At 41.5% G+C, this 13,447-nt stretch overlaps 1 protein-coding gene across 1 annotated transcript in view; it reads right to left on the bottom strand.

The window, feature by feature from the left end:
- The window catches only part of SORCS3 (sortilin related VPS10 domain containing receptor 3), a gene marked incomplete at both ends in the record, with an annotated part of 596,464 nt that overhangs the window by 50,853 nt on the left and 532,164 nt on the right, over positions 1-13,447 (bottom strand). The window contains 2 exons of the mRNA XM_080823492.1: positions 7,437-7,570; positions 8,579-8,696. Of these exons, the coding sequence (XP_080679618.1) occupies positions 7,437-7,570; positions 8,579-8,696 (252 nt within the window). The remainder of the gene's footprint in view (positions 1-7,436; positions 7,571-8,578; positions 8,697-13,447) is intronic.

Here is a 13,447-nt window from a genome sequence, read left to right on the forward strand (position 1 = left end):
AATCCCGTTCAGGGAAAAGCCTTAGACCGTCTAAAGAAGGAACAGAAAACTTCAGAAATCACAAAGCTTCTGCATATCAGAACTGGAAGCCATGCTGGTATTCCTTGGGCCTGATCCTCTTAGTTGGTAGGTTGGAAGGGAGAAGCAAAAGAGAAGTGGCGTGTTCAAGATTGTACACAGCTGACAATGGCACATGGAGGTGATAATGGAGACTCCTGACCCTCAAAAAAGCATTTGTACACACTCATGGAGCACCCACTTAATAAGGGAAGACGTGGTCCCTGGGAAAGACATTCTGAGACTCTTTGAGCCCTCCCAGAAGTCATGGTCTCTGCTGGCCCAGCTCCTGGGACTGTCCTACTCTCAGACCATGCGCAGCCCTATCACTGCTTCACTGACCCCCAGTTCCTCTGTTGTCCCATTTGGCAGTTGAGATTCCAGGAATAGTCATCCACAGGTGTTTCTGTCTCATTTTGGGAGAGAGGATTGCCTGCTGGTTTGGGATCGGGCAGACAGAAGTTTTTGGCAGGTGCAGAGTGAACACTCAACAAACTGGAGCAACCCCAACAAAAACATCAGCACAAACAATGGAATAATAATGAACACCATCAGCATTTCACTAGGGCATAAGCCTAATACAGGCATAGAGAAAGATGATTACAACCGAACTATTTCAGAAACTGTTTGAATAACCCAACAAACATCCCTCAGATATTTCTCCTTATCAAGCCCCATGCTGGCCATCTTCCCCCATCCATCTACTCATCAACAACTGAACCCTCAACTCATTCCTCTACTCAACAGTCTCATACATCTTCTTTTTCTGAAGTGCTGCCCTTATTCCTTATACTTGATAGCAAGTCTATACATCACCTGCTACAGGGAGGCTTCCATCATTACTCCAGTCTTCAACACTCCTTGTTCGCATCATTTCTGGCACTTACAGGTAGGACCAGTGCTGTCTGAAAGAACAATCTCTTCTACATCTATGCTATCCAGTATGGTAGCCACTAGCCACATGTGAGTACTAAATACCAAAACTGAAGAATGGAATGTTTAATTTTATTTCATTTTAATGCAAATAAACACATGTGACTGGTGACTACTACATTAGACAGGATTGGCCTGGATTGTAGAAATTAGTCCCTAGTTATATTATTATTTGCTGTTTTGAGTTCAAAATTCTGGTTTACCTTTGCCTTTTCTACAATGCTCGTCTACAGAAAAAACATGTAATTGTGCTCTATATGCAGAATACTTGCTGTTGGATAGATTTCAGACACATTTGCACTTATGGACAATAGCATCCCCTATCTCTTCCCCCTCTCTTCTGCATTACCACATGATAAACTCACTGTGTGGCTCTGGAACCATACTGCCCACAGAAGGAAACACTAAGACTTAGGACTCTGGGGTCAGAATATTACGATTTTGAAGGAGTTACTTAACCTCTCTGTATCTCCATGTCTTCATCTATAAAACGCCTACAATAACAGACTCCTTCCTGAAGCTGGTTGAGAAGATAATCCATCTAAAGGACTTGGTGCATAGTAGGTATTCAGCAAAAGTTACTGCTGAGTGAGTGGTTGGATGAATAAGAAAAAAGAATGACTAGGCATAATTTCTGGTTCAACCTGGTTCTCGCTGAACAAAGGTATTCGCCTCTCTCAGAGGGCAACTCCTTTCTAGGAGCCTCATATGCCTTCGGAGCAGGATCCTTAAGCTCCTTTTTCTGACTACACGCTAGTTCCTGACACACTCAATTCTCAGGGAGGATTTATTCCTGGCCCTTCACCAGAGCCACAATGGAAGTGGCACTCTAGAACCAACATGAAGCTACTGAGCAGAAACATCACTATTCATGCAAAAGTCATGCTTATTACTGGCATGCACTCTGGGTGGAAGGGTGCATGTTATCCTACAAATAAAGGCTCTGAGAATCTATAAAACCTTCCCTCTTCAAAAAAAGAAAGATATCCCTTTCTGGATCCCAGGCTATACTCTTTAACTTTTCCACCAAAACCAAGACATTTAATCCTTCCTCCTCATCCCCTCCTCCCACCTCCATCAATCTGATTAAAGTAGGTTACTCCCTCTCCCTGCTGTCTCTGACACCTAAAAGTTGCCAGAACCAATCAAAGGAACATGACCTGATTTGGCTTAGGCAAACAAGTAGGTAGAATGTGCGTCATAATTACTTATACTAACTGAGCTGGGCTTTTCAGATTCTTTAGCTAATAATACTTTCTAGTAGGAAGGACCACTGAGAAGGACACAAGGCTATGAGTTTGTTGCTAGGCACCGATTTCCAGCAAGGACACTGGAGACAAACAAACTATATTTGATGGAAAAACTGTATTATTAAATCAATACCTATGCTTATTGACATTCACTTAAAAATAAAACAATCTCAAATATTCAGTTCTATTGTCTATAAAAACCACTATAGAAAGACAACAGAAACTTCAGAAATGAAACTGTCTCTTCCATACTCAAAAGTAGTGCAAAAATACTTTTTAGGTCACATGATTATTTTTTGCTCTTACTCTCAGATTCTGACCGCTAACCCAGCCTCAAGTCTTGTATGTTTGTTTATCCTACCTCCAACTCAAGTGGTTCTTTTTTGTTATTATTATTCGAGTAAAACTAACACAGTGTTCTATTAGTTTCAGGTATACAATATAATGATTTAATTCTATATACTTCTCAGTGCTCAACAAGATAAGGGTACTCTTAATCCCCATAACCTATTTCACTCATCCCCCCACCAATCTCCTCTCTGGCAATCACCAGTTTTTTCTCTATTTTTAAGAGTCCCATTCCATTTTTTTTTTTTGTCTTGTTTGTTCATTGTTTTCTTTCTGAGATTCCACATATGAGTGAAATCACATGGTATCCGTCTTCTTCTGACTGACTTATCTCACTTAGCATTATACTTTCTAGGTCCATCCATGTTGTTGCAACTGGCAAGATTTTATTCTTTTCTTATGGCTGAGTAATATTCTGTTATAAATATAGATATCCCTTATCTATCTATATAGACAGAGATATATAGATCTAGATATATCCCATATATATCCCCTATCTTCTCTATCCATTCAGCTATTGATGGCCATATCTGGGCTGCTTCTATATTTTGGCTATTGCAAATAATGCTGTAATAAACATAGGGGTGGATATATATATATATATATATATAAAACTTTTTTTTCAATTAGTGCTTCTATTTTCTTTAGGTATATATCCAGTAGTGAAATTATTGGATCACATAGTAATTTTATTTTTATTTTTTAAAAGATTTTATTTATTTATTTGACAGAGATCACAGGCAAGCAGAGTGGCAGGCAGAGAGAGAGAGGGGGAAGCAGGCTCCCTGCTGAGCAGAGAGCCTGATGCTGGGCTCGATCCCAGGACCCTGGGACCATGACCTGAGCCGAAGGCAAAGTCTTTAGCCCACTGAGCCACCCAGGTGCCCCAGTAATTCTATTTAAGAAAATTTTTTAGGAACCTCCATATTCTCTTCTATATTCATGAGATAAAATTGACAGTAGAAAGACTACCTTCCACATAATACTTCAAATACCACCTCCCCCCCCCAAATTCTATAAAGTCTTCTTGAACACCATATACCTATTATAATTTCAGTACCAATGGTCAAAACTACTTTATCTGAAATTGTGTTAAAGTTAATGGGGCATTCCAGATTAACCTGTATCAATAGCAGTTAACCTAAGTCATTTGAAGATGAATTTTAACTTTAGAATAACTAAACTTTGGGAACTGTTTCTTCTGAAACATAGGTGACTCTAATAGCAAAGACTTGTTTGATTTCTTAAGAAATGGTATGATATATAGGAGAGAACATAGGATTTAGCTAGACTTGGATTCAAACTCCAGATTTCTCTGTTAGGTGATCTTAGCCAAGTAACTTTCATTCCAGATGCTCCTTTTCTTCTCATTAAAATGCCATAGTAACAATTTGATATTACACAGTGCTGGGTCCAGTTGGTACCTCTACCAATACAAGTGTGATAACCAAAGAGTACCTTGCAAAGCCTTTTTATTTTTCCCTGCTTTACTCACAGATGCATTCTTTTTTTAAAAAAATATTTTATTTATTTTTTTGACAGAGAGAGAGAGAGAGAGAGAGAGAGAGAGAGAGAAATAGCACAAGAAGGGGGAGCAGCAGAGGGAGAGGGAGAAGCAGACTCCCTGCTGAGCAAGGAACCCAAGGTGGGGCTTGATCCCAGGACCCCGGGATCATGACCTGAGCTGAAGGCAGATGCTTAACCAAGTGAGCCACCAGGCACTCCTCACAGATACATTCTGATAGCAGTTCCCAAGGAAGGGTTCAGAAATATTTTAAGCAATGCCGCCAATAATGAGTGAATAGATGACACCCAAAGGTACTACTTTGTAGACAGGACTCATTTGGATGTATAACCTCTAGTTTACTTGGTAAAAATACCATGGGGACCACTTAACTCTGGGGTACAAGATTAACAACAGCAGCAACAACAGCTACCATATGGATGCTTACACCACTAGGAGGGACCCCTTACCTACACTAATGATGTAGATTAATTCACTGACTCCTCCCTGGCAACCAGTGAGATCCCTAGCAACCAACAGGATACATGATCTGTATTTGTACTTTACAGCCAAGAAGGTAAAATCATAGAGATTAAGAAAATTTCCCAAGGTCAAAAACTGTGAATATCAGAGCTGGGATTTTTTTTTTTTCCAGACTAGTAAATGTTAATGGAATTCCTGAAAAAAAAAATCTATGTTACAATTCTTCTTTCTCCATTGTGGGGTTTCCCAACAGCAGGTGAGGATCTATTACAGCTCAGAGAGACACAGGAGAAAACATAGCATGGCATGTGAAGACAGTGTGCCTCCATGGAGGCACAGGGACAGTAAGGACACAAGGAAGACTGAAACTCACATTCTGAATATTCAAGCTGACGTCCATATGTCACGCAGCATAATTATCAGGGGCCTACTGTGTATATTGCTATGACAATTTTGCTGGATTGTGGTTAATAATTGAAAATTAGTCTTCCCAAGTGTGAAAATATCCTCTGTCTCCAAAGGGTCAGAAGTGTCACAGATAGGACGCTGACATTCAAATTAAATTCCATTTAGTGTATCCCATTTGAATGATTCTCAATGAGGTCAAGCTTTCCAAGGCATGTGCTCAGGGATGAAGAGTAGCTAGGGAGCAGCCACAGTCTTCTAGCTGGCTTTCAGTGACCAGTTATGTTCCTGGTACAAAGTGGGGAACCAAAGATGGCTTCCAGCACAAAGAAAGCTTCAGAAACAGGCTGGACGAGGTTGCTGGGTAGGAGTAGCTGTTCTGCACCCATCTGGATTTACTTCTGCCATTCAACACCAGAAAAGCCCAAACACAACTCTGTCACTGCTCTGCTGTGTTTATATGCTGATGCCCAAGCCCTTAGCTTTGTCTTTTAACCTGGAACTGGTTATGGAAATATCCAGATTGAATTTCAACTTCTGACTATGATGTAGAGGAGGAATTCACCTAGCTGGGATCACAGTGGGATCACCAAGGGGATCACCCATGCCCAGACTTGGGACATTTGTTGACTCTCCTAAAAGGAACAACATTTAGGAACATGGTGCAACTATTTAATCTACTATGAGTGAGTCTAGAGTGCCTGCCCTCATGGCACTTGCATTCTGTCAGGGGAAGACAGGTGATAATAAAGCAATCAGAAAACATGATCACTCCACAGGACGATTAACACCGAGACCATGAAATCGGGTGAGGTGTCAGAGTGACAGGGTGTAGGTGAGATCAGATGGTCTCAGAAAGCGTTTCTGAAAATGGTGAGTGCTGGGAAGTATGGAAGCCTGATGATTCACAGACCTGTACCCCTGGGGCAAATAATACATTATATGTTAATAAAAATAATTTACAAATTTAAAAAAAAGATAAAAAAAAGAAAGCATTTCTTCAGCTGATATTTTTGTCGAGATGTGAGTTATCCAGAGGCACCAGTCTTGCTGAGATTTGGAAGAAATCCTTACAGTTGCTGTCGTCTCTGCTAGGAATGAGCCTGGATTAATTAAGATACAGAAAGAAGATGGTAATGTGGCTGTAAAATGGTGAATGAGGGGAGAATGGTAAGAAATTAAGGCACAATGATAGAAGCCACATCAGCTAGAGTGGACCAAGGCAAGGAAGGAACATGGCATGATATTTTAAGCAAGAGTGGAAGCCACTGGAATGTTTTAAGTGTAGGAGTGATAATATCTGATTTGGGTTTTTACAGTCTAATTTTGGTTGCTGTGAGGAGAAGAGGTTTTAGGGCAATGAGGGTGGAAAGAGAGAGACCACAGACTGTTGCAGTGTCCAGGTTGCGGTAGACATGGCCAGAGGTGCTTTGGGTTAAAATATGTTCTGGAGGGATGCCATGGAGGGGCTCAGTCAGTTAAGTGTCTGACACTTGGTTTTGGCTAAAGTCATGATCTCAGGATTGTGGGATCAAGCCCCACTTTGGGCTCCATGCTCAGCAGGGTGCCTACTGGAGATTCTCTCTCCTTTTCCATGTCCCTTCTACCCCTTCCCCCTTCCCACACTCTCTCTCATAAGTAAATAAATAAATATTGAATGAGTGAATGAACGAATGAATGAATGAATGAATGTGTTCTGGAGATAAAGACTCACAAGGACTTGCAGATGGCCTAAACCCAAGGGTAAGGGAAAAATCAAGCTCTCCTGGGATCTTGACTTTAGCAACTGCGTGTTTTATAGAGTTTGGAAAACTGGTCCAAACAAGAGCTGAAAAACTGTTCCCAATAATAAAGGTTCAGGAAGATCTTCCCCTGAACCACACCAAGTCTGAAATCTCTACTAGCAAATTCCAGAGGACATGGTGGCTGAGTATGAACATGGACACACATGTCTCCATCCTAGAGGTCAGTAAAGTCAGAGCTGGAGGTAAATTTGGAAATTTGTGAATCTTTGGTTAGTACATGAGATTTAGTTGTTCTTTGTGGTTGCCATTAGAGGGGAAAATGATGAAAACAGAGAGTTCCTGTGGAAAAATCGCTGTTTGAGCTAATGTGTCTGGAGGTAGCTTTCTGCGGCAGCCCTCAGAGCAATGTCAGTGCCCCACCCAACCTCTCTGGTACTTTCCCAGAACTGCTAACTGAAAATGAGAAGGATCCGTTGGACATGCTGCTCTGATAGAACAGTGAGCTTCCCTGTGAAAATGTCTCCTCCTGTCTTCCTTCCAGGGATGCGGACTTCCTATCTGACCCAGGAACTGGAGCCATCAGACCCACAGGCCAGCAAACACATCTCACACCTTTGGATCATGACTTTCTCCCAAACCTCCATCTTCATCTCCACCCCCCAACAAGTTAATGTCTGGCTGAAACTGACAATGAGATGCCAAGAGACTCACCATTCAAAGTCCCAGTCGGCACAGACACAGGGTTCTGAGACCACCGTCCCTGAGGAATCTCGGCCCAGGGCACACTGAGCTCCTGGCTTGCGTTTCTTGAATATTTTCCTTTCTCCCATGACACAGGGCTCCCCCTTGGAAAGAAAGTCCATAGTGAGAGAGGCAGAAAAACACAAAGGAGATGAAATGAAACAGCTTCTCTATAAGAAACATTAGCCTTTTCATTCTCTTTTAGTTACACTGTGTATCAATCTCTTTCCCAGTAACCACTGAGGAGTCTCAAGGGAAAAAGGGCCAGTCTTTTACTACCACACAAGAGGAAGATCATGGAGCTGTCCCATCACTACCCTTCACCCGACCTAGCCAATGATGTCTACTTCATCTTGTTTCTTTTCCACCTTCAGAGAGAATGCAAAGGTTCTAAGCCATCCTCACAGATCTCCAAATTACCCAAATGACCTCAGCATAAATTCTAGTGGAAAAGAACCTACTTCCGGCATAGTTTTCATACCATCTTCAGAGTAAAATTGAAGCTGGTCCCAAAAGTTCCCTCTCTCTGATAAACAACCATGCCCAAGTCCTTATTCCCAAGCAAGTGCAAAAAGAGGAGAAGCTGGTACAAATTACATGAACCCAATTGTTCTGAGAATGTAGAATTCTGCTTATGTTGCATAGCTACAAATATCTGCCATTCCTAGAGCTAATCACTTCCATCCCTCACCCTTTCTCTATGGTCTTGTTTCCAGTGCTTCAGGGACTCTTATGGAGGCTGGCCTAACAGATGTTCTCACCGTCCCCACTGAAAGGTGAGATGGTGAAACTACTGGAAGGTCTCCCGGCTGTCCGGGCTCATTTCTCCCCAGATAGAGCTAAAGTCCCAGCTTATCATTGTCACCTCACTCCTAGGTGATTTGGTGACTGCAATGGGTAGATGGGGATCCCAGGGTGAAAAGGGGTCCTGAAATACCATCGTCTATACTGGACTTGGATGTGTGGGCTCCAACCCTTCCCCCCAAATCTACTATTATCTTTGGGTGGCTCGCTACTTTCCACCTCCAAATAGGAAGGCCCAGAAATGACCAAACAGGGCTTGTAGTAGCTCTTCCCCCTAGAAGCCAGTGTGCCCCTGCCCTCTGGTGTACCTGATTGAGCAGGTGCCAGGTCTGATAGTCCTCCTTAGTGCACCGCCGGCTGAAGATAGATTTGTAGTCCACTTTCACCAACTGCCATTCAGAACGGAGGCTGAAGTGGCCAAAAACTCTAAGTGTTTAGGGGAGGCATGGGAGAGACAAGCAGAGAGAGCCCCCTAGTCAGTCACTAATGCACAAAGACTAGAGGGAGAGAGGATCGAATTGCAGTCTGGATTCAACAGGTTCTTCCAAAATGAGGTCGTTGAGGGTCACCGAGGACAAAGTGCATCATTTTATAACTCTAGCCAAATGACATGGTATTCACAGTGGGTTTAAAACTAACCATTTGTTCAACTGCAAAAGTAATATATGTGCTTTATAGGAATCACAGAAAAATATGAAGGAAAACACAGAAAGATATGAAGGAAAAAATTCACCCAATAGTTCAAAATTTTCCACCCAGATAGAACTGTTGTACATAATTTGACATGTACCCTTCTTTTTTCTCCTTAATGCAAGCACAGGTGTTTTATCTACTGATGTCTACTAACAGGGACTCAAGTTTTCTCATCTGCAAAGTAAATTGTACATATGTACGTTGGAGGGGGGTGAGTTAGCTAATTTCAAGTATGGCTATCAGTTCCAAAATTCTGACTAGATCTAAGTGTGCTTTAGTTGAAATCCCCAATGCTTAATTCACATGAATATCACTCCTTCCCCCTTCCCTGAAAAATCATAGTAGCCTCATAAAAGGAACTCATATTTATGTATAGTAAAGAAGCATACCATCTGTGTGACTTAGATAATCAATACTGCCCTTTTCAAAGCCCAGAAGTTGATGGCCCTGTACATATGAATGATCAATTGTTTCTAGAAAAATAGAAAAAAAGACTGATCATCCATACTCCACTCAGGTGGCACGTCTTATAATTACGACACAAGACATCTATCATAGTGCTGTAAAGGGGAGACCAATCACTCTGGGAACCTAAACGAACAGAAACCTTTCAAGGCATTGGACAGCTTCCATGTGAGCAAATCTTAATCATGCTCCCAGCCCTGGATTCTCCTCTCCCCACAGCCAGATGTTCCTGCAGTGACACCTAAGCGACTAACTCTCCTCAAGGGACAGTCATCTGTCCCTTGATCAGACATCTGCTGTCTGAAGGATGAGCTCAGATGCTTTGGGAGGGGTGAAAGTGGACTAAAATTGTGAAATGGACAAATAAATAGGATCCTTTAGCTTACATTACACCTTGGGAAATGCCTTTAATGTTTTATCAGTTTAAAAGTTAAATACAATTTTTCAGAGTTTTGTCGAAAAGATTAAACAGACTTTGAGGTGAGTAAGTCATGGGGATAAAAGGCACAGCATAGGAAATAGAGTCGAGGATACCATAATCACATAGTATGGTGACAGATGGTAGCACACCGTATGGGGACGCTGAATCACTATGTTGTACACCTGAAACTAATGCAAACTGTGTGCCAACTATACTAAAAGAACAAAACCAAAAACATATGGTCTTTATAAGAATCTTAGCTCAGCACTGAGTAGCAGAAGCCATGGGGGTAGAGTATCTTGGGTTGTGTGGCCAATATCGTGTGATGCAGAGTGAATGTAAGCACCTCCCCCCCGCCCCCGGGGTTCTCTCTGTTCTCCTTCATTTGTGCTGTATTCTGTGGTCTCCAAATCCAATACATCCATGCCAGGTCACCACTGAAGTACTTTCACCTTTTAGTCTCAATTCATTTCATGAAGATGACAGGAATCAGTCCCTTTTAAATCTCTAACAAAACAGTTATATCTTAAAAATTTCTACTTGTTTGAAGAGAGAGTTATATTGAAAGATCATCAGAAGAAACAAACAAACAAACAAAAAACAGGGGGAGGAGACTTGGATGAATGTCTTCTTCTGTCTTTATCCAGCCCATCCTCCCACATTCAAATGCCCCCTCCTCTAGTAAGTCTTCCCTGATTGGAGTACTCTGAGTAGAAGAATATTAGTGATGCCAAGCCAAACACTTTCACCTACTCCAAATAGTTTACAGTTAAATTTCATGGATCACAAAATACATCATGTCCAATTAATCCTGTTCCTTTCTATGAAAGGATTACTAGGCAGACAGAAGAAGGAAATACGAGGCACATGATTTACCTAGATATCAGCAAGGCCTCTGACAGGGTTTGCGATAATAGTCTTAAAGAAAAGATGAAAAAATATGAGCCAGGTGCCAGTAAAATTATGTGAGTGAACGGTACCTAATTAAAGCATTAAAATCAACCAGGAGGGAAGGTGTGAGTAGTCAGCCACAAGATTCTGCTGTCTGCTCTTTCCTGTTTGTCATTTTTATTAATGACTTGAAGACATGAAAATAATGGTCATCATTGGAAATCATATTTTCTGATGACACAAAGCTGGAAGAAACAGTCAATATGCTTCATGGCAGAATCTGGACACAGAAAGATCTTGACAGACTGAAGGGAGAGGCTGAATCGAATAACATGTGGAGTCACAGAGAGAGATGTCAGGTCCTCCCTCTGGCAACTACATAAGTACTGAATAAAGGAAACAATAATGATGCAACTCAGGTTAAATAATAATAATAACCAACAACAACAACAACAATTATAATAATGATGATAATGTGGCAGCTTAAGATTTTTCATACATAATGTGATTAATATAAGTAAATAATTCAGAGAAACCATAAATATTTAAGATGATCTTAGAATGCATTAATTACTACATTTTGTATATTACCGAGAATGAAACAGGCAATATCCAGGTTGATTTTACATCAACTAGATCGCAAAGAAAAATGGTAGGTAGTTTTGGATGTCACCATTCAATCTTCTGAAATTTTAAATAAAAATATGCATTTATTGGCCCATGTGTATTTATTATGGATTACATCTATTTTATCAGATTTTCAAAGGAGTTCATAGTTCCTTAAGCTTAAGGACCATTGAAAAAGAGAGTACTGGATTGCAGAGTGGCTCCCCCAAGGGACATGAGCATGTTCTATTCCCTGTAAACTGTGAATGTGACCTTATTTGGACCTTTGCAGACATAAGTAAGTTAAAGATCTTGAGAGGAAATCATCTTGGATTATCAAGGTGGGCCCTAAGGATAAGCATCCTTGTAAGTGATACAAAGAACGTGACACACAGAGAGAAGGAGGCCATGCGAAGAAGAAGTGAAGACTGGAGTTCCGTGACCACAAGCCAAGGAACACCTGGAACCCCCAGAAGATGGACGATGCAGAGGACCTCTTCCCTTCCCACTAGAGGCAGTGCTGCCCTACTGCCGCTTCGATCTTGGACTCTGGCCTCCAGAACTGGTAGAAAATTAATTTCTAGTTGTTTAGCTACCGAATTTGTGGTGATTTGTTACAGCAGCCACAGGAAGTTCATACAGATGGTGATATGATTCAAGACCACTTTTCATCTACCTAGCTATGGAGTGGTGTGAAAACACTGGTCAGTTAACCAGGAGATGACGCAGGAAGGGGCAGGGGAAGGAAGACCAACAAGGGGGCACCCTGGGGAGATTGCATGAGTATAAAAAACTAACAAAATGGAAAAGTGCAAACATTTACAAAATGTGAGAGAGCTTTCAAATGGACAAACTTGCCCCCAGAGGAAAGGAATGCTCAAGACTGAATAAACACAGAACCTCAAACTCAGGCTTACCCATTTCCCAGGGCTGCTACTAAGCAGAATGCAAGTGTCCTTCAGGGGTCCAGCCTCACTGACCCAGACCCTCTATGGATGTCCATGATGTTGGTCTTCCCAGTTCTCTGGGTTACCTGTTTCTGTGCTCAGAGAGCTCATTTCAGAACTGAACACAAAAATGAGGGCCCAGTTAGGACATGTGTAATCTAGTCTCTTCTCTCCTGCAGTCTTGCCAGGCACATCCTTTCATCTAGATTTCTTTGGCTTCTATCCCAGATGTCCTTACATCGTGTTTCCCAGGCCTTTCCCCAAACTGTAAATTGATACGCTAATATTTTTACTTGGGTGATTGCTCATCTGCTCCTCCATGTGATCACTTTCACATGCCATTTAAACATCTAGTGTTAGGATTATGAGCTTTGCTCATTTTTGCATTGGACCCCAAGTATGATCAGAAGTCCTGCTAAAACCCCTTGGCAACTTTCAGACATTAATGTACTCCCCATCTCTCCATCCATGATCAGTTCTGGGAAGAAAAATGTTCATTATGGGCCCTCTCCTGTGGGGGACAGGCAACTGGTACATGGTCTCTCTTTTGCATGTATCTGGCTTCCCTAATTCTGCCCAATACACATTCATTCACAGCTCTTCTGACTAGAACCCATGGAAGCCAAGGAAGTGACAGAAATGCAGCAAACTTAGCAGGAGATAAAAATAAGGACTAATTTAAATTCAAGCATTTCTCGTCCCTTTTCATAACTACTCTTAGAACAGATGTTAACATTCACAATAGGATTTGTCAAAGTGAGAACCCAGCAGAGAAACCAAGGTGACCATCACCATGTCCGTCATTTTGGGGTGATAAGCACCCACAAGGTGGATTAGGGATAGAGAACGCCCAGACTACTTCTGATTAATAATAAAAGAATTTCCCAAATAATAGTTTCTCGCCCATTGGAAATGTTTCTCTAAAGTTACAAAGCTCATCACCAATAAAGTAGGCACAGCATACTCCTCTCATTCATGGTATGCTTTGGGGGAGTACTGTGGTTTATACGTCAATTTAATATGAAACCTAAGAGAGGCAGGGTGGAGGAACCAAAGACATGGAATATCTCTAAAAGGATAATGTAATTCCCAAATCAGGTGCTACTTCTTTCAGAAAGTTTTCTGTGACTGTTCCAGCAACAAGAGCTCTTTCC

The sequence above is a fragment of the Martes martes genome (genome assembly GCF_963455335.1).
Source record: "Martes martes genome assembly, chromosome: 14".
In the NCBI taxonomy this organism is placed as follows: Eukaryota; Metazoa; Chordata; class Mammalia; order Carnivora; family Mustelidae; genus Martes; species Martes martes.